The sequence below is a fragment of the Lacerta agilis genome, chromosome 2 (genome assembly GCF_009819535.1).
Source record: "Lacerta agilis isolate rLacAgi1 chromosome 2, rLacAgi1.pri, whole genome shotgun sequence".
Classification (NCBI taxonomy): domain Eukaryota; kingdom Metazoa; phylum Chordata; class Lepidosauria; order Squamata; family Lacertidae; genus Lacerta; species Lacerta agilis.
In genome coordinates this window covers 98,257,018-98,281,432 of record NC_046313.1, presented here as the reverse complement: position 1 = coordinate 98,281,432, position 24,415 = coordinate 98,257,018, and the positions used below count along the sequence as shown (strand labels likewise).

The window sequence follows — 24,415 nt, the reverse complement described above, 5'->3', positions numbered from 1 at the left end:
CTGTGTTCTGCGATTCAGCATTGCATACTCAGTAAGTGTAAGGCAAATGATTCAATATTTTGGCAAATGAAAATTTTCATTGTACTTGATTTCTTTTTCTTTTTTTAAGGCATAGAGAAAATCCTTCACCCGGAAATGAATGAATGAATGAATGAATGAATGCATCTGAAAGTGTCAGATATTAAACATTTAAGGCAGGATTTAAGAACTATAGATGGTAAGGCATCACAAGTACTTTTAGGTGTGATAAAACATAGCGCTTTAACATATATACATGTTGCTTCAGCTTCAGATTGCAATGCATTTCCGTTAATATCTCCTATGGACAGGAGGCCCAGCAGAATATTAAGCAGCACTGCTTCTTTTCCTTCCAAGGAGTTCTGCCATGTTAAGTAATACTTAGGTTGCTTGAACCCCATTTGAACAACTAATGAACGAGAGGGAGGGTCACAGGTGCTCAGTCACCATGTGCAGGAAAACTCTGCCATCATCATGCACGTTAAAAGTGTCAGGAGGCACAAACATTGAGCAGCATTAAAATGTGTTTGTGATTCGAGGACCCTACTCCCGCATGTCAGAAATAAAACACAGTGACGCATGATTTTAAGTTAATGGAGGAAAAAAGGCCACAACTTTATTGGTTACAGCGTGTGAGTGGTATTGGCTTAGGCATTGGGTTGAACAGACTAAAAGTTGACTCCCCCCGCAGAGCGTGGAGTCACTCAAGGGTTAACCGCCCATGAGGTGGAGCTTGTTGATGCAAGATACAACTGGAAGCTCCACCCCCTGAAGTCACCGGAGGTCGTGCCATGGCCCCTAGCCACCAACAGGGCATTGGACAGGATCCACGACCGCCGGATTCCTTTACGGAATACCCAAACTTTAGGAGGGTTAGGCGATGGCCCGAACCTATGCCCTCCGATACCACACTAAACCCAATGCCTAACCGCCAATCTAACATAGTTGTGACAATTTGCTACGAGGTAGGCGAAAAAACCAATGAGGCTGTGCCAATTTGCCACTTGGCCAAAATTCCTACCAGGACCCTTGTACAAACAAGGCGACCAACCGCAGTCCATAGCAATGTCCTATCCAAGGAACAACCTAAGGGAGGGTGGGCGGGTGATCCGGCGGTGAAGCGACGCAGAATGGCGGAGAGGTGCCGCCACGGCTGCCCAGGTGCAGCAAATCCCCGCCCCCAAGTCAGCCCTATTGGCTGACTGCTAGGGGCGCGGCGCGGCGGCGGGGCTAGGTAGGGCAGGGGCGAAACGCCCCCGCCTCAATGCTGGAGCCGGCTCCAGCTCACAACCCCTCCCCTCGCTAAGGAGGAGAGGCTTTGTGATTCGAGGACCCTACTCCCGCATGTCAGAAATAAAACACAGTGACGCATGATTTTAAGTTAATGGAGGAAAAAAGGCCACAACTTTATTGGTTACAGCGTGTGAGTGGTATTGGCTTAGGCATTGGGTTGAACAGACTAAAAGTTGACTCCCCCCGCAGAGCGTGGAGTCACTCAAGGGTTAACCGCCCATGAGGTGGAGCTTGTTGATGCAAGATACAACTGGAAGCTCCACCCCCTGAAGTCACCGGAGGTCGTGCCATGGCCCCTAGCCACCAACAGGGCATTGGACAGGATCCACGACCGCCGGATTCCTTTACGGAATACCCAAACTTTAGGAGGGTTAGGCGATGGCCCGAACCTATGCCCTCCGATACCACACTAAACCCAATGCCTAACCGCCACCCGAGCCAAAGGGGCTCGCCGCCAAATACCCTCACAGCTGCAACCAATTCTGAAGATCTTTGGTAATATCAGTCAACCAGATGTCATTTCCCATATCAGAGAGGTGGACGCCATCCTTCCGGAAAAGAGCAACATTGCCATACTTGATGTTGGCATGCTCAATCACACGGCCATTTTGAAAACGCAACTTGCGCGCAATAACTCGATTCAACAGCTTTCTGGACTTATCCACTGCTACAGGAGAACGGCTTCCCCACCAGACTCTTCTCTTCAGAAGTGAGGACCAGCCCACAGTAGTATCGGGGAAAGAAAGCGCTAATTCATCCAAGTCCTTTTTAATGTGTAAGGTTAAGTCCAAACTCTTCCTAGTTGCCAAATCGTTTTCGCCTAGTTGAATTATCATGATGTCTGGGGGGCCAACGGAAGCTGCTGCATTCTTGACCAAAGGCATTAACTCTTCCCAACGCATGCCGCGCCTAGAAAACCAGGAGACCTGCACGTTGTTAGGCAGGCCCAAATTAGTACCAATGCCAGAAGCTATTGCGCGAATTCTGGCCCAATGGACAATGCTGTGCCCACAAATCCACACCTGCTTCTTGTGTAACCCTGGCAAATAAAGAAAAGGAAAAGGTGACGGTAAATGACAGGAAATTAGCAGTTTTTCCTTATATAACCCTTGTACGCGTTCGACTTCCAACGTCCCATCTCCTTGATTCTGTCAGCCGGGAGGCCCATATGTGCGGCCATTGTAGCTGCCCCAATTCTGAAAGAATGTGCAGCATAACCCTCGGCTGAGAAACCACTAGCATCTATCGCCATCCGCAGAACTCGGGTGAATTGATGTCTCAACAGCCTAGATCCATCAGCGTGAATTAGCAATGGCCCTGTGCCGGGCGGCCTGAGCTGAAGATAACGTCTCGTGTCCTTCACCGGGCATGGGCCAGGCTGTCTAGAGGCCGTTAGCCTCACCAGTGCACCTTTACCCTGCTGATCTGTCTTAGACTGACGGATCTGTACACACAAGTCTGACTGAGTCAGTTGGATGTCTTCTAAGTGAATGCCACGGGCCGAACCGTCTTGGAGGACCTCTGCCACTACCTCTCCTACTCTCAAAGCCCCGAAAAAGGCAATGGCATATGCAGCCGAAAACAGCCTGGCCTCAAATTTAGACCAACAGATGGACCTGAGGTTCCTCCGCACCAAGCAAAGAAGCTCAAATGTTATTGGCTTCCTCGGTGAGCTATTTGAAGGTTGCAACCGACCCCAACCCTCTATTGCTCTGCCGACGATGAAATCTGAGCAAGGGTCTACTGAGAATATGGACCTGCTGAAAAAAGTTATGGCAGCTGTGTGGATTCTCAACGTCTTAGCTGCCCTGCCCAACCCGTGCAAGTGCGACAGATATTGCAAAACCTCGTCAGTTGATGGGGGGATACTGAAGGCAATATTTCTGGCCTCAGACCTAAACACCAAAAAATCAGACCACACTTTCTTATATGACCGCAGCGTTGATGGGGCTACAGAAGCTAATACTCCCTTGATCACATCGCACTTCCAAGGTTCCAAAGGTGTTCCGGGAAGGGTTCTGGAAGCTGCTGAGCCCACGGCGCTAGAGACCGGAAGCGCTCCATCTGAAACCGAGATAAAGCATCAGCTATGTCATTGTTGACGCCCGGGATGAATTTAGCCGAAAAGGAAATGTTATGTTCCAGGCAAACCAGCACGAACGAACGCAGTAGACCAGACACCCTCTCTGAACGCGATGAACGCTTGGCAAGAACCTTCACAACTGATTGATTGTCAGTCCAGAAGCAAACTCTGCGATCCTTAAACTCCTCCAGCCAGAGATGAACCGCTACCACTATGGGAAAAAATTCCAAGAAAGTGAGGTCACGCGTAATGGGTCCATTCAGCCAACCCTCAGGCCATCTTTGCGCACACCATCGACCTTTTAGGAACAAACCGAAACCTAAAGACCCCGCAGCGTCGGAATGAACCTGAAAATCAGAATGCAAAGTTATAGAATCCTGCCAAAGGGACACACCATTATAATTCTGTAGAAAAACCAGCCACATCTCCAAGTCAGCCTTGACCTCTTTAGGAAGACGTACTCTATGGTGCGCACGCTTCAGGCCTGCTGATAGCCTCGCCAAACGGGCGCAAAATGGGCGCCCTGGTGCCACTACCCTGCATGCAAAGTTGAAATGACCAAGCAAGGACTGTATCTGCCTCAATGTGAGCTTCTTGAGTGGTAGCGTTTGAATTATGACATCTCTAAGGGCATCTACTTTTCCCTGCGGCAAACGTGACGACTGAGCGATGGTGTCCAGCTCGATGCCCAAAAATGTGAGGCGCGTGACAGGACCTTCCGTTTTTTCCGCTGCCAGTGGTACTCCCAATTCCTGCGACAAGGATGAGAAAGCTTCTAGAAGAGATGCGCATTCCATACTGTTAGGTTTTCCCGTTAAAAGAAAATCATCCAAATAATGAGTGACACCTGAAAGACCTGTCCTGAAACGCAGGGCCCAGTCCAAGAATGTGCTAAAGGTTTCAAATGCTGCGCAAGAAACCGAGCAACCCATTGGCATAGCTTTGTCAATATAAATTTGGCCATCAAACTTAAAACCCAATAGATGAAAATCCTCTGGATGTACCGGGAGTAAACGAAAGGCCGACTCGATATCACATTTTGCCATAAGGGCACCCTGCCCGCGACTACGAATGAGTTTTACTGCTTGATCGAAAGACGTATATTTTACCGAGCGCAGTTCCGGAGGTATGGCGTCATTTACAGAACCACCTTTGGGGTATGACAAATTATGAATGAGTCTGAATTCCCCCGGGGTCTTTTTAGGGACAATGCCTAAAGGTGATATCTGAAGATTAGGCAGGGGGGAGGCCCAAAAGGGGCCTGCCACCCTGCCAGCTGCCAATTCCTTTTGAATCTTCTTTTTTGCCACCTCTGGCCTCTCAAGAACAGATTTTTGGTTTGGAGATTCCTTAAAGACAAGGGAACCTGATACCGGTATCCTGAAACCCTGTGAAAAGCCCTCCCAAAGATAAGATGCTGCAACTTTGTCTGGATAAGCCAAAAGTAAACTATGTAAGGAGGGCAACTTGATGGGGGAGAAGGCCAACCCTAAAGATAAATTACCTGCGGTTCCCTGCTGCTGCGGAGGCACCCCTGGAGCCGTTTTGGTGGTACCCCCGGCCCCCACGAAAGGGCTGCTTCCCCTTGAAGCATGTGGACGCTGGGTGAGCACCTGCGCATATTTCGCACTCATGAGGATACTTACACACTTGTCTCTGGCAAGTCCCTCTGTTAAACTCCCAGCAATATTTGCGCCTAGGTTCCTTCTTTTGCTCCACCCTTCCAGCACGAACTGCTTCCTGGGGTCTCTTCTCTACGTATGGACCAACGACCACGTTCCAGATGCCATTTTCAATCTGATCCCAACGCGCATGCGGTATCCTGGAAGCCTTTCTACGAAATTTTTCGTCATACGCAATGGCGGCTGCTTCACCCGAAAGAGAATAGGCTGTCCTGATGTTAGATAAATATGCTACCAAGTGAACAGCCCGTTTCGGATAAGCAGCAACTATGGTACCCATGTATGCCTGAAAGCCATCTAGCCAATTTTCAAATGTTCTCGGAACCTTGGGGTACTTACTCCTTCTTTTCCCATAAGACGTCCGCTTTTCACCTCTGCCCATTTCTTCAGCTGGAGGGACTAACTGAAACATGTCAACAAACTCACCGTTCAATACTTTAGCCCTGATCTTTGGGGACAAGTGATCCCCTGGGACCACATCCGCGGTTGTATGAGTGGAGACAGTTGTATCCTTTACCAAAGCACCATCACGCCATTCCTGCGTACCACCAAACTTTTTCCGGTGAGCGCTGGCCCTACGGGACCACGCCCAGTCCGGAAGGCCTGAAATTTCTTCTCCCTTCCCCCAATAAGAGCCCAAGGAAGCATCGCTATCGTAATCAGAGGACGTACCTGACTCGTCCTCGGTGTCCTGATGACTAGATTTGCTTCTTTTGCACACGTGCTTTTTCTTCGCATGTCTTTTCCCAGAAGGCTTCTCACTGCCATGTTGCTTGTCTTTCTCCTGCTGCTGATCAGCTTCCCCTTCCGATGAGGTATCAGACTGAGATGCACCCGATCGCCCCTGCCGTGAGGAAGATGATGAGGGGTGAGATACCGACGCATTACTACCCCCGGCTGAGGCATCACACTCTGAGAAGCGTGCTGCGTCTGCTATTGCCTGGGATACTTGGGCCCTGGCTCTTGTTTGCAGGCCCACGGAGACATCCTGCTGGGTATCCGATCCACTGAGCTGGGTGTTGGAAGAAAGCGCAGCTGATGTACCCGGGACTGCCTCCTCCTGTGTATCTGTAATACAAGTAGTATTTGCGGAAGAGCTTTGATTTTGCCGCGCCAGGCGCTCCTCGAAACTCGACATCCATGATTTAACTACTGTAAACAATTGTGCTACAGTTTTGGGTTCATCATTGCGCTCACGTGCTCCCTTTTTCGAACCACGACCACTTGAATTCGCACGCTTGTTGCTGGCCGGACCATCACCTGACGACTGCTTCCTTTTAGACATAATAAAAGTCAAACCAGAAGTTACCACCAACAAAATAAGGTTTATTAATTTATCACTTATTACGTATTTATATCACCAATTGGCACTAATTTGCTGAAGCCCACTAGTGTTACTTCTGTTCCGCTGTTGTTTATTTATTTAATATTAATTATTTATCAATTACTAATTTATCTGTTGCTATCTTTCTTAATTTATTATTTTTATTATTTCCTTACTTATTTACTAATTATTCATCAATTACTAATTTATCTGTTGCTATCTTTCTTAATTTATTATTTTTATTATTTCCTTACTTATTTACTTATTTACTTATTTATTATTTGTTTTATCCTATAAAGATATATCTATGTGAGTGTGCGTGTGTGCGAGTGTGTGAGTGCAATTATATATTTTAATATATATAATTTATTATTTATTTACTTTATTTTATGTTCTATTCTACTTATATGTTTGTGTATCTATGCTATGATTCAGTTAACCGATCATATATTAACCTGCTATATGGACCGGATGACAGCACTAATGAATATATCTCAAAACAGGGGCAAAACAATGTGCCCTACCCGCAGCACTGGGGAGGCTCGCGCAGCACTAGAAATCACCTGAACCTCCCACAACCTTGACCAGAGCTGGTGCAATCACTCAGTAGGGGGAAAAGAAATATCTACTTTTTATTTATATATTTATTTATTTTAATTTTATTTTAACCTATTTAATTTATTTCCTTATAGCTATAACCTTCCGTATTAATATTACTTTATATAGCTCAGCAGAGAGCACCTCATAGAAAATCAATAGCCACAGCACAACAGGAACCAAAGCTATGCGCTTGCCCAAAAGGGGGAGATAATAAGCTTTTTCAACTTTCTTTTTACTAATTTATTATTTATTATGCCTTATTATTTGCTACTCCTTCCTGTACTCAGGAAGAAAGAGGACTACTTTTAATGCCACCCGTAAAGACACACTCAAAATGGCCGCTGCCAGGAGTCTCCAGGTACACACCTAAAATGGCCGCTGTAAGTTGCCCACAAAGGGACACTCAAAATGGCCGCCGCTATGAGCCGCACGTGGCCACACTAAGTATGGCCGACAGAAATTATTCAGACCCAATCAGAGAGGCAACACACCACAAAATCACAGATGAGAACAGGCACAAACATACAGGAAAATAAAGCAAACTTGGCACTCTAAGCAGATAATTGCTGTGAACAGAAAACGGGGGGGGGGGGGCTGTGCTGCACCCAGAAAATTCTAGGCTACCCACGATCTAAGAAGAACAATTTCCAAGCAGCACCTAAACCACACCAAGACTGCTACCACAGTTTGAAAAGGAAAAACACAGTTTTTTTTTTTTTTTTTAAAGCAGTTTTTAAACAGATCAGCCCTTTCAAAAAATTTTGCCCAACGCAGGGCTCAAACTCACAACCCTGAGATTGAGAGTCCCACACCCTACCAACTGAGCTATCCCAGCTGCAGGAAGGAAGGGCAGAAAGATACAATAGTAAGGAGGATACAGTTGCCGAACAAAGAGAGGGGGGCAAAACAAGAGCCGAAGGAACACAAGAAACACAGCTAAACCGGAGGATACAATCGTAAAGAGGATACAATTGTAGCACAGGGAGAGGGAGGCAAAACGAAAGCCCAAGGCACACCAGAGAAACTGCAGTTTGAAATCAGTAGCTACAAATCCCCCCCAATGCTAAGCCCCGTTACCAAAACAACAAAGAAGCAAACATAAAGGCTCCGCTGCAGGAAGGCTCAACCTAAGCTGGGAGCCACTCTTACAGGGAGAGCAGAGAAAGGACCTTATTAGTCCCGAGGATCCGATCGCAGTGAAAAGCTGCTGTAAGCAGCAGGGGTACGTTGAAGCTGTTGCCGTGCACGCCTGTAAAAAAGGTAAAAGAAAAAACCTGAAGGAGAAAGCAAATACTCCCTGAAATGAACCGCCACGTGGTTCAAACAATGCCCAGCACAGTCTTGATCCGAAGTCTTGATCCGGCGGTGAAGCGACGCAGAATGGCGGAGAGGTGCCGCCACGGCTGCCCAGGTGCAGCAAATCCCCGCCCCCAAGTCAGCCCTATTGGCTGACTGCTAGGGGCGCGGCGCGGCGGCGGGGCTAGGTAGGGCAGGGGCGAAACGCCCCCGCCTCAATGCTGGAGCCGGCTCCAGCTCACAACCCCTCCCCTCGCTAAGGAGGAGAGGCTTTCCCAACACATTTGCAACTGTCTTTGCAGCAACAACATTATTTTCATTCCATTGTGATTTTAATGTATTCTGTGCTATTGTTTTGCTCATTTTCATGTTAACACCCGCAAGATACAAACAACAACAAATTATTCTCTATTATATGCATGCTGGATATGGAGCCTTCCCGTACTGCGTAATCTGTTTCATAGGTTCAGAAAGCTGTCATAATCCTACAAGAAAACAGCAGCAACATGAGATACGTAGAAGTCACATAAAGTGGTAATTTTCTTTGATACAGTTAATGTTTTGTGATCTGTGCAATAACAAACTGTCAAACCTGGAAAAGTAGCAGTCTATTTAGTTTTGTGAATGGTATTTTTCCTCTCAGTCTTGGCCTCTCAATCTGGGGTTGGGTGGGGTGGTGGAATCTACAGCAGCATCAATGATGTACATTAATCTACTTTGCCAATGGTCAGCAAGGGAAGAGTTGCCACCATCATGGGATAAGTGAGCCAAACCTCACTCCCTTGCCTCAAGGGTCCTTAGTGGGTTCTGCTGTCTAGTAGGCAGGGGCCAAAGGATAACATATTGGACGAGAGCAGGAAATCCTTCCTGGATCATTCTTGGCACTGTGTGTTTACCATGGCTCTTTCTGTTTCTGAATGAAACAATACCGTTGAATTTTTGATAAATTTTTAAAATGTAAGGCCAAAAATAATGCATTTTTCAACCATTTAATAGTAAACTGAATTTTAGTGCATTGCAGTGCTTGATTTCAGAGAATGAACCAGCCAACCTACTTGCTAACTTTTCCCAGGTGTACATCCAGTTAGCTTTTCTCGAGTTAACTTTACAGTGGCCAGGGTAGGGGGCGGTGAGGGAAAAGCTTTTCTGCACCATTCTAGTTCATCAGTTCATGAAATGACATGGCTCTGTGTGGAGATTTCATCACAGGTGTACTGTGCAGTATGGATTATGGCAGGGACTCAACACTCCACAGATGTTGAGTCACAGCCATAATTTATACTGCATATGTCTGTAATGAATTCTCTGTGCAGAGTCATGTCATTTCATGAACTGATGAACTAGAACGGTGCGGGAAAATATTTTTGTCAACGTTCTCTGCTTCGAAATTGTTTGGTCTGCATGGCCCTCAACAAAATCTAGTTTCTGGAAGTGCTCATTATAAGCTGAAGTGCTTATGACCAAATGCAGAACCATGCCAAACAGAGCAGTCCTCCTAAAACCAGTAGGATTTGTTCTCAGCCACTAACAAATAGTGATTTTTAAGAAAAAAGAAAAGTGAGGGACTCTACAAGAGCAGGAGAACCATCAGGAAGTCCTTGCACCCTAGACTTAAAAACCATTTTTGTGTGCCATGAGTGTTCATAGACAAGAGTTGCAACCAGCATCATGCCTCAGATGAACTAAAGTCTTGTCTACACAGGCGTATTCCTCATTAAAATGTGTTAGACGTGCTGCAAGATTTGTGTTGAAGGCTGAAAATTCTCCAGTGAGAACTACACGTTTAAATGACATGCAGTTGACATGCAGACATTTGCAAGTCTGTCCCCTACATATTTCAATGTGGCACATTTAATAATGGCTAGTGGCTGCCACAAAAAAAAGTTAGCAGAGCGTAACAGTTGACTCTTCAGATTCTCAGTCTTGCCCATCACCTGGTATCTGTTCTTTTCAACGGGAGATGGCAAGAATTGAAGATGGCATTCCTTGCATGGAAAACACTTGTTTTGCCATTGGTAGGATGACCGTCTGACCTACTCTGCAGAACACTGTTTGAAGGACTGCCCTGTCCTGTATCTAGTATAAAGATAAAGAAGCCTAAGAAGAGAGAGCAAAGGGCTGAAGTTGGCTATCCAGAGTTAGCTCCTGGACAGCAGATTGAGCTGGCACTGAGGTCACCCAGTTACAGCCTTGCCCACTTTGGAGCAGTGCTGCTCTTTTTCTATTTCATTAGGGGAATCATTTCTAAATGTGTACCTGTACATATATATTAACATATATTGTGCACATTCTTGGGAGACCAGGGGGGGAAGGGAGCTTGTCGCAGCCAGAGAGGGAGACTCCTGGGATTCTTCAGCAGTCTCTTGACACACACACCCCTCTGCTTCAGCCTCCAAGTCTGAACTGCTCCCTGTCTCAGTTTCCCTCTGTTCATTAAAGCCTCTTGTCCCATCAGTATCCAGCATCTCTTCCCAAGCTTCCCCCTCTGACCTCTCTTCAGTGTCTCACCACCAATCCTCCCCGGGCTCTGAGCCTTCCTCCCCTGGGATCTCCCTTGGGGGGGGGGGGGTTCCCTAGCTGGTACCTCCTCCTCGCCTAGCCGGTCCCTGACACTGTATCTTCAAATGCATAGAGAATAAACCATTTCCCAAAATATATGCTAGATAAAATACAGTGTATTTTATACACTTATTTTAACATATATACTGTATGTCTCTCTCTCTCTCTCTCTCGTGTGTGTGTGTGTGTGTCCGTCCGTCCTATCTGTTTATGCTAAAAACAAAAGTGTGGTTTTAACAGGCCTTTTGTTTTCTGTTATATCAATATCATTTTTAAGGAAGGAGGAAATTCTTTATTTTCAGGAGCATTTTAAGGTTTTGGCTGTGGCAGGTCTCAGGAAACTTTCAGTGCTTTGTCCCCTTTTGACATTTAGGGCAGAGGTGTGTCCTTCAAAGACGAGCCGCTTAATGCTGAGCAAAGTTTGGCATGTAAGTTTGAAAGGAGTGTGAACAGTTCCAGGTCACTTTCTGCTGACATTTCTGACGCCGAAGCCGAGTTCTGTCAAGTGCTGTGACTCCCAGGTCCTCTCGGAATCCTTCAGTTCACCAGCCTCCTTCCTCATTGGCAATGTGCTCCCCCCCCCCTTAAATCAAAACACTTGCGGTGCTTTGCCATGTGGCATGAACTGGCTTTTCCTCAGGAAGGCAATTATCCTTTGAGGGTTTGGCTGGTCTGAAAAATATTTTGTTTCCAGGCAGGAAGGCTTTCATGCAGTTCCAAAGCCCAAGAACTGTGCTTTGGGAAGTTTGTGGAGGATAGCTTTAACAATTGCTTTCTGAAAAGACGAAGTTGTGGGAAGTCAGTCTTAATGATTTGTTTATTTTGACTGCGGCACCACACCCTACGTTGGGGCAGGTTGAAGTATGAGAACACAAGCGCTAAAATGTGCCTGTTCAAACACTGAGGTGCACGACACTTCAAGATCACTTTCCCTGGGGAACATGAATTTCCATGGCTTTCCATAATTGTGGAACAGCCACTGAGAACACCATGCTCTGTTCCCCTATTGCCTCAATTTATTGGGTGGGTGATATGACGTAAGAAGGCTGCGGGCAGGGTCCAAAATGCCCTTTAATTCTGTGCAGATTTTTACATACACACACTTACCTGGGGCTTTACATGGATGTTTTGACAACAGCTTCTCGCACAGGTCTGGCAACCACTTCTGAAGCTTCGCTGAGATTCAGGTGTCTTGTTAGACACCTGTATCCAGAAAGGGAGTGTGCCTTAGTTTAAATTCCCCATTAAATTGTGTGTAGTTTAAATTCCAAGAATACTTTACTCACCTGGTGACCTGTTTTTCTGACTCATGAAAACATATTTGTTTGGGGTTTTTTAAACTAGACTAAGTAAATTCTTTTTATTCCACAGATCTTAATCTGGTAAATGAATTATACCTAATTTATTTCTACTACTCTGCATTTCAGCTGAGAGAGTTATTATATACAGTGGTACCTCGGGTTAAGAACTTAATTTGTTCTGGAGGTCCGCTCTTAACCTGAAACTGTTCTTAACCTGAAGCACCACTTTAGCTAATGGGGCCACCCGCTGCCACTGCGCCACCGGAGCACGATTTCTGTTCTTATCCTGAAGCAAACTTATTAACCTGAAGCATTATTTCTGGATTAGCGGAGTATGTAACCTGAAACGTATGTAACCTGAAGCATATACAATCAAAGGGGAACCAAATGATCACTGGGTAGAAATTGAAATCAAACTTCCTAACATCACTTGCCACGAGGTCTTCTATTTAAGAATCTTAAACAAAATCTATTCAACTCTATAATAAATCCATATACTAATTGTACTGTTTGGATATGGAAAACCTGGCAACCTAAACTTTCACTTTTATTTCTCTATTAATCCCACTATCATATCATTCAGATTTTCCCCAGCAACGGAGCAATAAGCAATTTGAACACTGGGAATACAAAAGTTTATACACTATGAGATTTCTGTATCAATAATCAACCTATATCTATTAAAAAAATAAAATTAAGTTTGGCAAATCTTAACACAGATTGGATTTATTTTAATCAAATGCATAGCTTTATTATAAAAAAAATGTAAAAGCACAAACTTTGATACCTTTAACACAGTTTGAAAATTTACTAAGCACTATGGGTAGAGGTCTAAATTGTACTCTATATTGCTCAGTGTAACTTACGGATTTCTGGAACCCCTTAAAAAGATACGGGAACTAGAAATTGGCACACAAATTCTTCTCAGTGACTGGAATAAAATTTGGGAAATGTGACCCTTAAAATCTGTTTCCAGTTTTCTTAGGAAAAACTTCTTAAAATTATTACACACGCCTGGCAAAATTTGATGATTGGATAAAGTTTATATTCTTTACTTGGTCATTGTTGTATAAACTTATGTCGCCACTGCTCATTCTATGTACCTGTTTTGCAGTTTTCTTTTTCCTCTTTAAATTTTTGTCTGTTGTTCTAATTGTTATCTCTCTTTTATATACATTATAAAACATACGTGCCAACTCCTAGGGACTGAGGCAGTTTCCCCCCTCCCCATGTTTTTTTTAAGGGGACCATGCCCCCTCAATGTTCAGAGGGCATGTGACTTTACCCCTGGCTCCTCGCAACGTTGCATCGAGCCCCCTCAATCAACTCGAGAAGATGGCGCCTCTGTTATAAAGTGAAATAACAAAAATAACTTTTTTAAAACAACAACACGTATTTGTTAGTCCTGGAAGGTTACGCAATACAGTTTTTACCATCAGTGTTGCCTGAATTTAGAAGAACTATTGTAGGACAAACACAAAACCTGTCAAGGTGGTGGAAGGGGTAAAAATGCAAATTTCTAGTGAGTTAATAGCCACAACACTATAATTCACAGCTCTTGTATGTTTTGAAATAGAAGACTTATTGCAGATTTCTTGTTGGTTTTGAATGATTTATAAGGCTTTACTTGTGGCACAGTGTTGCAATCTATGTTGTCATGGAAATTCTATTGAATTTATAGTTCCATTTATCCAAAACGATTTTCCAGACTTCATTTCATGGTGAATCATATGGTTGTTACTCTGAGTACAAAGCAATTTCGGGGGGTGCTGGCGGGGGGGAAAGTTTCACATTATAGAAAACATAGACAGTTAGTTGCCTTATCAAAATACAAATGAATGTAACATGCATCTTTTTTTTTCTACTGAATCCACAGCAGCACCTCGTGTGTGCTGAAAATTATAGCTTAAGTTTTTTTTGCATACACGTGCATGAAGTTGTCCTTACACGGAGGCTACTAGGGCAGCTGTCTTGACTAAAGTTTACTATTTCTCCATCCGGCAAACTTGGACATGATGTTGACCCAATTTTGTTACAGATAAATGGCCTCGAGTTGAGAAATGCCTTGGTTCATGTAGCTTCCTACTCAGTCTTTCTTCGTCTAGTGTTTTTCCAAAATTTTCTCCTGCATTTTTTCTTTTCTTTTAAACCATTCTCCACCAATTTTTGAGGGAGGAAAATTAGGCACTTGAAAATTATGAAAGGGGAGGGGAGAAAAATCAGAGAAATTATCATGTGTGGGCAGGGCCGGATTTAGGTTTGATGAGCCCCTAAGCTATTGAAGGTAATGGGGCCTTTTATATGTCCAGCTGTCCTTTGTCAACAAATTGTTGCTGTTTTTTGTGTTGAATATATGCTATATGGTGATTTATGGACCTGATAGGTATCTACAGCCATTTGCACATAACAAAATAGGAGCCTACAAAACACAAAACACTGTTGCTGTATGTAGGTTTTATTTGTTTTTTATCTTATATGTTGGAAATGTACATCCTGGTGTTTTTTTCCTTTACATTTTTTGGAGGCCCCCCAAGAGAGAGGGGCCCTAAGCTATAGCTTGTTTGTTGTTGTTGTTCAGTTGTTCAGTCGTGTCCGACTCTTCGTGACCCCATGGCCCAGAGCACACCAGGCACGCCTATCCTTCAGTGCCTCTCGCAGTTTGGCCAAACTCATGTTAGTAGCTTCAAGAACACTGTCCAACCATCTCTTGTCCAACCATAGCTTGTTTAGCTTATACGTAAATCCGGCACTGTGTGGGGTGTGTGCATGGCTTTTGTGGTACTTATTGTCTGGTCTGGGGTGCTTAGTGGGCAACTGTGAGTGTCCTTTCTTTCATCTACGGATCATTCCCTCTCGTCTGGATTTCCCTTAAAATCAGTGACTACACCAATGTCAGGTGCTTGATAGCCTCCCTGTCATTCACAAGCGCTAGCAGAGAGTGGGGTGCAGCAATGGTGCTTCCCTGACCTCCTAGCAGGTGGGTCACTGCTGATTACTAGAAGGTGGCAAGGAGGTCAGCACTGTTCAAACACACTGCCAGAAGTGTCATATTGACTCCTTCTATGGGTAACAGAATGTTTTGGAGCACAATCCTCCAATGGGCCATGAATTCTTAACTGTAGGTGCAATACTAAAGACCAGCGGCGTGCATCAGAGTTGAAAGGGGACTAGAAGATTATAAAACCCAGCCCCGTATAAGAATGCACAGTTATCTAGGCAACACCTTCCCCATCCTTGATCACAGTGTGTACCCTGCTGTCACCTGCCTGTAGAACAGATAGCTTTGAATTAATCAATGTAATTAATCTGTCAGTTCTGGATGATAGGAAAGGGCAAAATATAAAGTCACTTATGAACACATTTTGTTCTCCCATTAACATGTCATTACGGAAGCTGTTCTAATATCTGCCCCACCTATGACACTCTCATCACATAGGAAGAACTGGGCCATGAGAGAGGAGCCCACAACTTGGTTCATTCCTGTATCAGCATTCCCAGGATGGCCATTCTCAAGATGAGTGGTGCTGTTATGGAATGAATGACCAATTTTGTATGAGTGACATGCAATGCCCTGGTCCAAGATACTGCCCCGACCCTTCTGAGATTAAAGAAAGTTCCTTTAGATGCTTAGGATAAGTTTTGTCTGAACCCACACGTGAACAAATCCCATCCAATGACAACAGGTAGTGTGCTCCACCATCCCACCTGGATACATCAGAGGTGATATGTTAAAAAGCAAAGTCTAGTCTACTAATCCAGGTGGCATCGACTGCCCTTTAGCTTCCTCAGCTTCCAAAATGCCACCTTTAGTAGCTATTCCACCTGATCATTATTACAATTATGTAAGAATTTGCTTGCTTGCTTCTTTCCTTCCTATCCATTTTTCATTTTCTACCTATGCCCATTATTTTTAAACTGCAGATTGCCAGGAGTGCATTAGCAGAAAGGTAAAACATAGTAATAAATATAGTAAATAAATAAAAACACATTAAAAGGTGTAGAAAATAACTACTAAAACAATGAAGCAACAAGAGTGACAAAAACATTTTCTTATCTTGGAATAATAAATGATGGGGTAATCCTAACCATTAATCCGATCGCTGTTGGAAGTTATGATTTGATGGCAGTCTTCTTCCACTGGACTCTGCTGCCATAGGGACCCTCACTATCCTTGGTGAAATGTCAGCATCCGGGGGTCGAAAGGCCAGCTGGCTAGCCCCAAGCTAGATCGTCTCCTTCTCAGCCATGCCACTGCAAAGATCCATCAACCTCTGGCTCTGACATAAATCAGTGACTCAAGCCTCCCAGACTTGAGCACACTATACATATCAGTGTACACTGCACAACAGAAGTGGCTGAGTCTATGGATACATACTATGAACTACAGATTTATTAAACATACCGGTAAATCAAGACAAAGAAACACGTCGTCTCTCCTTGCCGTCTTCTCAGAGAGAAAATCAAAACAAGGAAGTTCTGCTTATGCCAGCAAATTGTGCTGGAATGTAAACAGACATGTGACACGTTGCAATCCCATGTCTGCAACTAAAGGTGGAATGGAAAATCCCAACATGAAAGTATGGTGTTGCACATGCTAGAGAAGGGCAGAAGAAATAACTTTAACATTGCTCCTTCCTGTGCACATCTGGTAGGATATAAAAATTAGCAACTCCCCCTGCCAATTTTTGAAACCACTGAAGTCTGTTCCTCCAAATTTTAGAATGTTATCACTAAGCCCACAAATTTAAAAACTCCTTACGCAACCACTGAAGTGTCTGGTCCTCCAGATTCTAGCATTTTATCACTAATCATAGAAGTCACAATACCACAGTGCTAAAGATACTTCAATCCACTAAAATCCAACGAAGTAACTGTGGAAGCGGAATGACCCACGCAAGAGAACTTCTCCTTCCTCCCATGTGCCACCCACATGCTCCAAATCTATTCTGGAGGGTTGGACGAAGACCCAGAGCAGAGCTGAGGATGTGGTCCCATTCCACTTGCACAGTGACTTCATTGGGGAAGAAACTGGTGGATTTGAGCATGCTTAACTCTGTGGGATTGTGCCTGCAAATCCCACAAGCTCTAATGCAGTTGGCAGATGAGGGTATTCCAACAACCTTTTTTTAATTTATTTCAGAAATGGGAGTCAGGTTGCAAAGTCATGCTGGTGTTTGTTTGTTTTTCTCACAAGAACAAGTAATCAAATGCACCGTGATAAAACTCTGAATTCCCCAAATATTTTTGCCATGCTTAAAACCTCACAAAGAAATGAGTTACGTGGATATAGAAGCTTTGCATACAATTTGGTTCCAAGCAAGAGATTTCACATCCAGCAGCAAATGGTGGTTGAGAATAATTCCTTCCTACATTGCAGCTGGGAGAGGTAATAATAATTAAAGATTAGTCTGTTCAATAGTTAGCTCCACTGAATCAAAGCAAATCGTTCAGACTACTTTCTTCAGTATTCTGAACTTGGAGTCCTTTTTTTTAGCCCTGTATTCTTCCTAAAATATTTTGGCTTTCCAACAGCCTCTTTAATTATTGCCTCTGCAGTTAGCTGACTGATTCATTATAACACTGGCTGTCTTAGAAGTCTTGCAGCTTTTTAAAACTTAAATTATATGATACCTCTGGATATGTAATAGTGATAATGGCAAACTCCCTATTGCTGAAGTACATTGGAATTCCTGATTCCATGTAGATGTTTTCATATTTGGTCAGATAAGGAACAGGCATATAACACACAGTATAGCACTTTGTTCTCCTCACTTCCCTGAGTTCTGGGAGGTTCCAGGGTGATCTTTTAGAGTTTCCACATGAGAAGCAAAAACTGAACAGTCATGTTGCTCTTTTATTAAATTACTTATTTGCCGGTATGTTGAGCAAGGATATAAGGCTGGTGCTAGAAATGGCAAGTCCAGAAAGAGTCAGAGACAACATTTTTGTCTAGGCCTTCAACTCTCTACCCTAGTAGCCAGCAGGCACCTCTAACTTTATCACAGTATCAGTCCCCCTCTGTGTCATGGATCCAACAGCATTTGAATGAGGAGCTGGCAGTCCAGAATGTCTGGCCATGAGGAGAGGACAATTTACTGTGCCACTGCGACTCCACATTTCTGGCCAATGCTAAAGTAAGACTCACGTGGGCTGGTGTAGTCTACAAGTCAGGATCTGAAACCTCCTCTTAATGTTCCTATGCCTGGGAGGGATGAGTGAATGTTAACCTTAAATCTACAGTTATGAGGGTCAATACTAAAAAAAAACAACCCTAAAATATAGCCCTTTGGGTTGTATTCAGTTCCAGTCCTACTCAGAGTAGAACTCCTGGAATTCATGCCCATGACTAACCAAGGTAGATTAATTTCAACAGGCCTATTCTGTGTATTGTGGTTGGATACAACTCATAGCATATTACACTGGTAAAAAAAATTGGCTCTCAATGCCCCTTTCCTCACTTACCCAAAAGAATATTGCAAAAATTAATTTCCTTCTAATGTTATGAGCAAAGATGGTCTAGAATGCTTTTGGCATCCTACAGACTATGCCAAGCTTACCGAATATTGTTTTCTTCTGCATAATATTACAAATATTTTAGACACTTTATTTGAGAATTGTTGTGTTTTAGTTTTCTCTGAATGGGAAGTAAAAATGTAGATTATGGTCATTACTTGGGATTTTTATTTGTTTCATGTAAATGGAGCTCAAGTAATCCAACCTGAAACCAAATTGTTTTTAATTTGAACATCAGTGCATGAATGTATCATGTTGAAAATTGAGTGTTGTCCAAACCTGGAGGCTGTTAATTTGTAAGAGATTGCCAGGGATCTATGAGGTTGGGGATACGAAGGCAAAACAATTAAAATTTATCCTCCAGCTCTTCCAGGCAAATGTATTTTCTGCTGAATTCCCATTGGTGCTTGTCAGGAGATATAAATACAAGGATGGCCCAAGAACATAGCACAAATTTTTGGTTATCTAACAATTCCCTGTCAGTACCATTTTCAGAATTGTGAGTATCTTTGCTGAAACAATGCACACCTCTGGTTTTCGTAGTTACAGCCCAGCATGTGACCTTAGGCTGAGGAAGATGGTTGAAATAAAATCTAATTAAAACCCATTAAGTGGGTTATTTTGAAATATTAGGAAGTGAACAATGTGCTGGTAAGGTTATTGGAAATGATGCTATGATTGTTAAAGTTACCAGTAACTGAACATGCCCCAAAGGAGGATTGAGATATGGCAGCTGTGAAACATTGCAGTGCTCCTGTTTTGCATGTCTTTCAAGAAGTTGAGTTTGAACTCCTGCTCCTGTTCTGGTCTAGATTTGCTGCAGACGAACAGGGGCATTTAGGTATTTAGTACTGGAACTTGCCAAAATGTGTGGCATCTCTTATCAAAGTACCAGAAGAATAGGAATATGAATGAAGCTCTGTTATGTGGATAGAGGAGTGGTATGGAACTGCAGGCGTTGCTCACACTCAAAGGGTTTGTAAACATAGAAGCAAGTCAATGCACAGGTGTTGGTTATATAGCACAGAAGGCCAGCCACATGTTGCCACCTATATGCATGGTCCTAATTTGCAGTGCATTTCTCTTAATAAATTAGGATGGCTCCTGCAGGAGAGCAGATGGAGTAAAGCTGTTTCTTGATTGCTTTCATATTTGCGTAAGCAATACATCACCATAGCTCAGCAGTGTGGCTCCATGACAACTAATCTGGCTGGTTGCAGTTTTTACTCAAACATACCACCTTGTTTTATGCGTGTGTCTTCTGTGTACGTAAAAGATATGGAAGAAAAATACGTGATGCCCAACCGTCTGCAGAGAACCGATGATCAGGTGCTTGTAAGAGCGGCAGGTATCTTCAAATAGAAGCCTTATTTTTCAAAGCCTTGAGGTGTTGTTTTCATAGCCATACTATATGCTGATGCATACTTGGATCAGAGGAGGCTGCACGTGTCTCTCCCCGGGGAGCATTTCTCATGTTGCTCAACCAGCATATGTGATCATGAACATGACAGAATATAGAGCCTGGAAAAAAGAGGCTGCAGTGTTCTAAGAAGTCGTGTGATTCCACCATCTTTAACCTGGATTCATATGACGGCATGATTAGATGCTACACACTGTTTACCAGCAAAGAGAGACTTTATGAGTAACTTGATTGCATACAAGTTAATAATACCTTTATTGTCGTCAGAGAAATCCAAGTTGGAAACGGAATTGATAGAACCAAAGACTAAAAATCTATCCAGAATGTATAATTTATTGCTTGAATGGCATACAAAAGTTGAAATGGTAAAAACTGTAATGATTGATTGGGCAAAGGATGTAGGGCACAACATCATGTTAGAGGATTGGGAATCCCCCCCACACACATACTTGGACCCTCCTCAGGATCCTCAGTAATAGGCTTCCCCGGGGCAAGCAGATACAAGCAGGATCCCTCCCCCTGGTCCCTGGCAAACCATCTGTCTGTCAGGTCTCCTCAGACACACATGGTCATGCCTGCTCTTTGGTTCTATACCAATGAAGAGAATGGAGCCAACCTTATTTGGATTATTATTTTTTGAAATGTTCATCTTTGACATCTTTCCACAGGGCCTGCAAGACAGAGCTGTTCCGCCTGGCCTTTGGGTTGGACTCAGTCTGACCCTTATGTTTCCCTCCCCTTATGGTTTTGATTTATGGGCTACTACTAAAATGGGCTGCATTTTAATTTTTAAATTGTATTTTAACCCGTATTTTAATTAACTGTTTCTTCTTTCTTTTACGTTTTATTGTAATTTTATTGGTGTTAGCCACCCTGAGCCCGGTTCTGGCCGGGGAGGGCGGGGTATAAATAAAATATTATTGTTATTGTTATTGTTATTTCTGTGCTTATCTGGCTTCCTGGATCTCTGACCTGACTCCTGTTCAGGCTGGTTTTAAGAAGCAAAATATCCCATAAGGTCCAAATTAAGTGTGTGTAATGGTCAACAGCAATTTGACCTATTAACAGGATAAGTTGCTTTCACGGATTTCAGAAGTCATTTTGAGCAAATCATCTTGGTAGGTTTAGCCATCTTAGTCATCCCAGATATGAGCTTGGCACACTTATTTGCATTTTCCGTATGTTGCAACAAATATAACTCTTATTCATGCATTTGCAAAATCATCCGAGTTGTGGCTAGTTACTTAATTCCTGCTGAGGCACCGCAAGAAAATGGCCATTGTGCCCTTGACCACAACTTAGTCAATTTATTCTTACTTTACCGTCTTACCTGAAATCCAGCATGTAGACCATCTTGCCACACATGGAGATTTTCCATTCCCGACCTTCCTCTGACTTTGCTTTTCCCACTTGGATCCATGCTCTCTCACTTTAGGAACTTGTTCCAGCCCTCGGGGTTGGGGGTTCAAACATCACTGAGCCAAAGATTCCGTCTTGGTCCTCCCTGGTCTACAAACATCGCATTATTCATTGTCCCATCCTGGACTCAATTTTGCAGCAAAATAAAATGCTTTCCATTTTTCCACAGATGCAGATTTATTTCTACAATCCTGATGATTTTGACAGCTTTGGTACAGCAGTCCAAGAGAAAAGAATAATAGGAGCCATGGCTGTGTTTTTTCAGGTAAGTTGCTCATTGACCCAAACTCTGTGAAGCCAAAAGGTGGCAAAGTTTCCCCTCCCCACCTCCTTTCCTTATCATTACTGTTGTTGTTGTTATTCATTGAATTGGTTCTGCTTTAATGGATGCATCTGTTTTCTCATTCACACCTGTCTAAATGAAGGATATTTCCTATTGTCTGCTGTGTGATTTAAAATGTAAATAAGTGTGTTTAGAAACATAATGGAAATCTTTGCATGAATTATTCTGATTTTTATAGCTGCTTGACTGGTGCACAGATTGGAGAACACATTTATCATAGAACTTACCTTGCTATTGAAGCATGTTGCTCAGGTTCTTGAAATATTAACGGGCCTCTTAGGCTGGAAGAAAACTTTAAATTCAGATGCAACTTGCCAGCATATTAATCAATATCCTCAGTTTTCCTGTCCTCCCTCCCACCCTCCCCAATCTCTCTCTCTCTCTCTCTCTCTCTCTCTCTCTCTCTCTCTCTCTCTCTCTCTCTCTCTCTCTCTCTCTTTACTGTAGTAGCATCTTATTATAAATTGTCATGGCAACTAAATATCTCAAGGAAATCAGGTTTTCCAAGTCAGTGGATTTATGGAGCCCCTTTTTATAAAATGCTTTCTAAAAGAATGCGAATGTTCAGTTAGCTCATTTACAGGTTCAGCACACCTGAGGACTTGTGGTACTTTACAGGGGCCGCCGCTTATAATGGCTGACAGGTCAAGTCAAATTGAAGGGCTGTTCAGCTCCTTTGTCTCATTATATAGGAGAAATGGTTTTCCTTTTCTGAGTAAAGGATAAATTAAGGTGAAAGTGACGGTACAACCTTCTTCCAATAGGCTGTCGCAAATTCAGGTGCACATAAGCTATGCCTTTCAGTGGAACACGTCTCAAACAATTCTCAAACTTTTGGGGAAAACACCAGTCTTTTCTTAGTCATTGTATTTGTTTTTACATTCTGCACTGCCTTAAGGGCTTGATTTCTTTTTACCACAATTGATAAGATATAGCAAGGGAGCATACCAACATCTAGCCCAAATCAGTAAATATGCGTGACAGAAATAATTTTCTAAAAGTTCTTCTGTTTTGTATGGCAAGATGGTTTTCTGCTGAAAGATCACCGGAGGATCAGCCATTAAGGGCATCTTTCTCTGCTTGTCAGTATTTCTCACTGCTTCACTTGACCTATATTGGAGATTGTAGTGTCATAGTAGGGAAGGGACATTCTTTCTTAGGAGCATAGGGTTAAGTCTAACTTGTCATTTATTGAGTGGAGCAATTTCTGCCCATGCAATGGAACACCCCCATGCCCTCTGTGCCACCACCAAATCTGCTCCAGAGGGTTGCAGGGAAACCCAGAGCAGATTTGAATAAGGTATGTGGGGGAAGGAGATGTAGGGGGACATTCTTATACATGACCAAAAGTTGGATACAACCTATATAGGCTACACTATAAGTTACACTAGGAATGGGCTTGTATTTTTGTCAGTTGTGCTATGAAGCTAAACAAAAATCACTTTTATTACTGCTTTTTGAACCGGGCATTATTTTACTTTGGTATGTGTGTGCTCTCTGTCTCTGACTTGGTACTGGCTTTGGTTCTAATGTTGTTTTCTATTAATTTCCATTCATTTGAACAAGATAGTTTTAAAAATAAACCACTTGACATTAAACCAAGTGTTTCAACAGCTAGGAAGGTAATTGGCCAAATTAATTCAGTCAGAGATACCAGAGACAGAAAGGTGAAAATATTGTACTTTGTGAAACTTGCCTCCACAGTTATGTATGTCTATAGACATTTATAAGCAAGACAAAAAGAAGAAGAAGCACGTAGCAGCAGAGATTTCATGAAGTCAGTTTGCGATGGCAGGTGGTTAAAAGAGGCCCCGTGGATACAGAGTACACGTGTTCCACGGGGCCTCTTTTAAAAGACTCACCCTGAACATGTGGCATCTATTTTATTTCCAGAAGAAGTTGTCTTTTATTTAAAGTCATGAATGTGTCTTTTAAAGACACAATTGAACTGTGTTTTTATCTTAATAGATCTTAGGAGCAATAATAAAAAGTATTCCCACCAATAGTTCAGTGCTCTAAAATGTGTTGTGGGAAAAGATTTGTTGTGAGTCTTGGTCAATATAAATTGATTAGACACATGAACTCGGGTAGGGTGTGTTTTTGCTGCTGTTGGCTTTATTTGTGTTTGATCATTTCCCCTTGTGTCCTGTTGTGTTTTCATATATATTTTTTGACGTACAATGCCTCGGGAGAGTTTGCTTTTAAAGGTGCCCTGTATTGCTGTTAAATAAATAGCAGAAGTTGTGGGTGGGGGCTGGAGAATGCCTTTGTGCACCCTTGCATAGTGATGGGGCAGGGCGAGGCACATAGCCAATGGAGTTCCAGATTGGTGGCACTGGTTTCCCACAGGTGTGTACATGCTGCCACCATCAGCGTGGAGTGTCACCACCAGCACCATCCTGGTGAACCACAGAACCTTAATCAATGGAAAAATCCTGTTTTGCCTGAAAAGCGTAGGTTTCTAAGTTCAGTGAAACCATAAAGGTTAATTGTAGCACGCCATTTAGCAATGTCAGGCCTTGTTATACAATCTAAAACCTTCTGGTGTGGTTTAGTTGCAGATC

The 24,415-nt window shown here is 43.2% G+C and overlaps 1 protein-coding gene across 4 annotated transcripts in view; it reads left to right on the top strand.

The window, feature by feature from the left end:
* Positions 1 to 24,415, top strand: part of PTPRG (protein tyrosine phosphatase receptor type G) — a 565,261-nt gene that overhangs the window by 359,609 nt on the left and 181,237 nt on the right. For all 4 annotated transcript variants that reach the window (XM_033141322.1, XM_033141320.1, XM_033141319.1 and 1 more), the window contains one exon: positions 21,678 to 21,773. In XM_033141322.1, the coding sequence (XP_032997213.1) occupies positions 21,678 to 21,773 (96 nt within the window). The remainder of the gene's footprint in view (positions 1 to 21,677; positions 21,774 to 24,415) is intronic.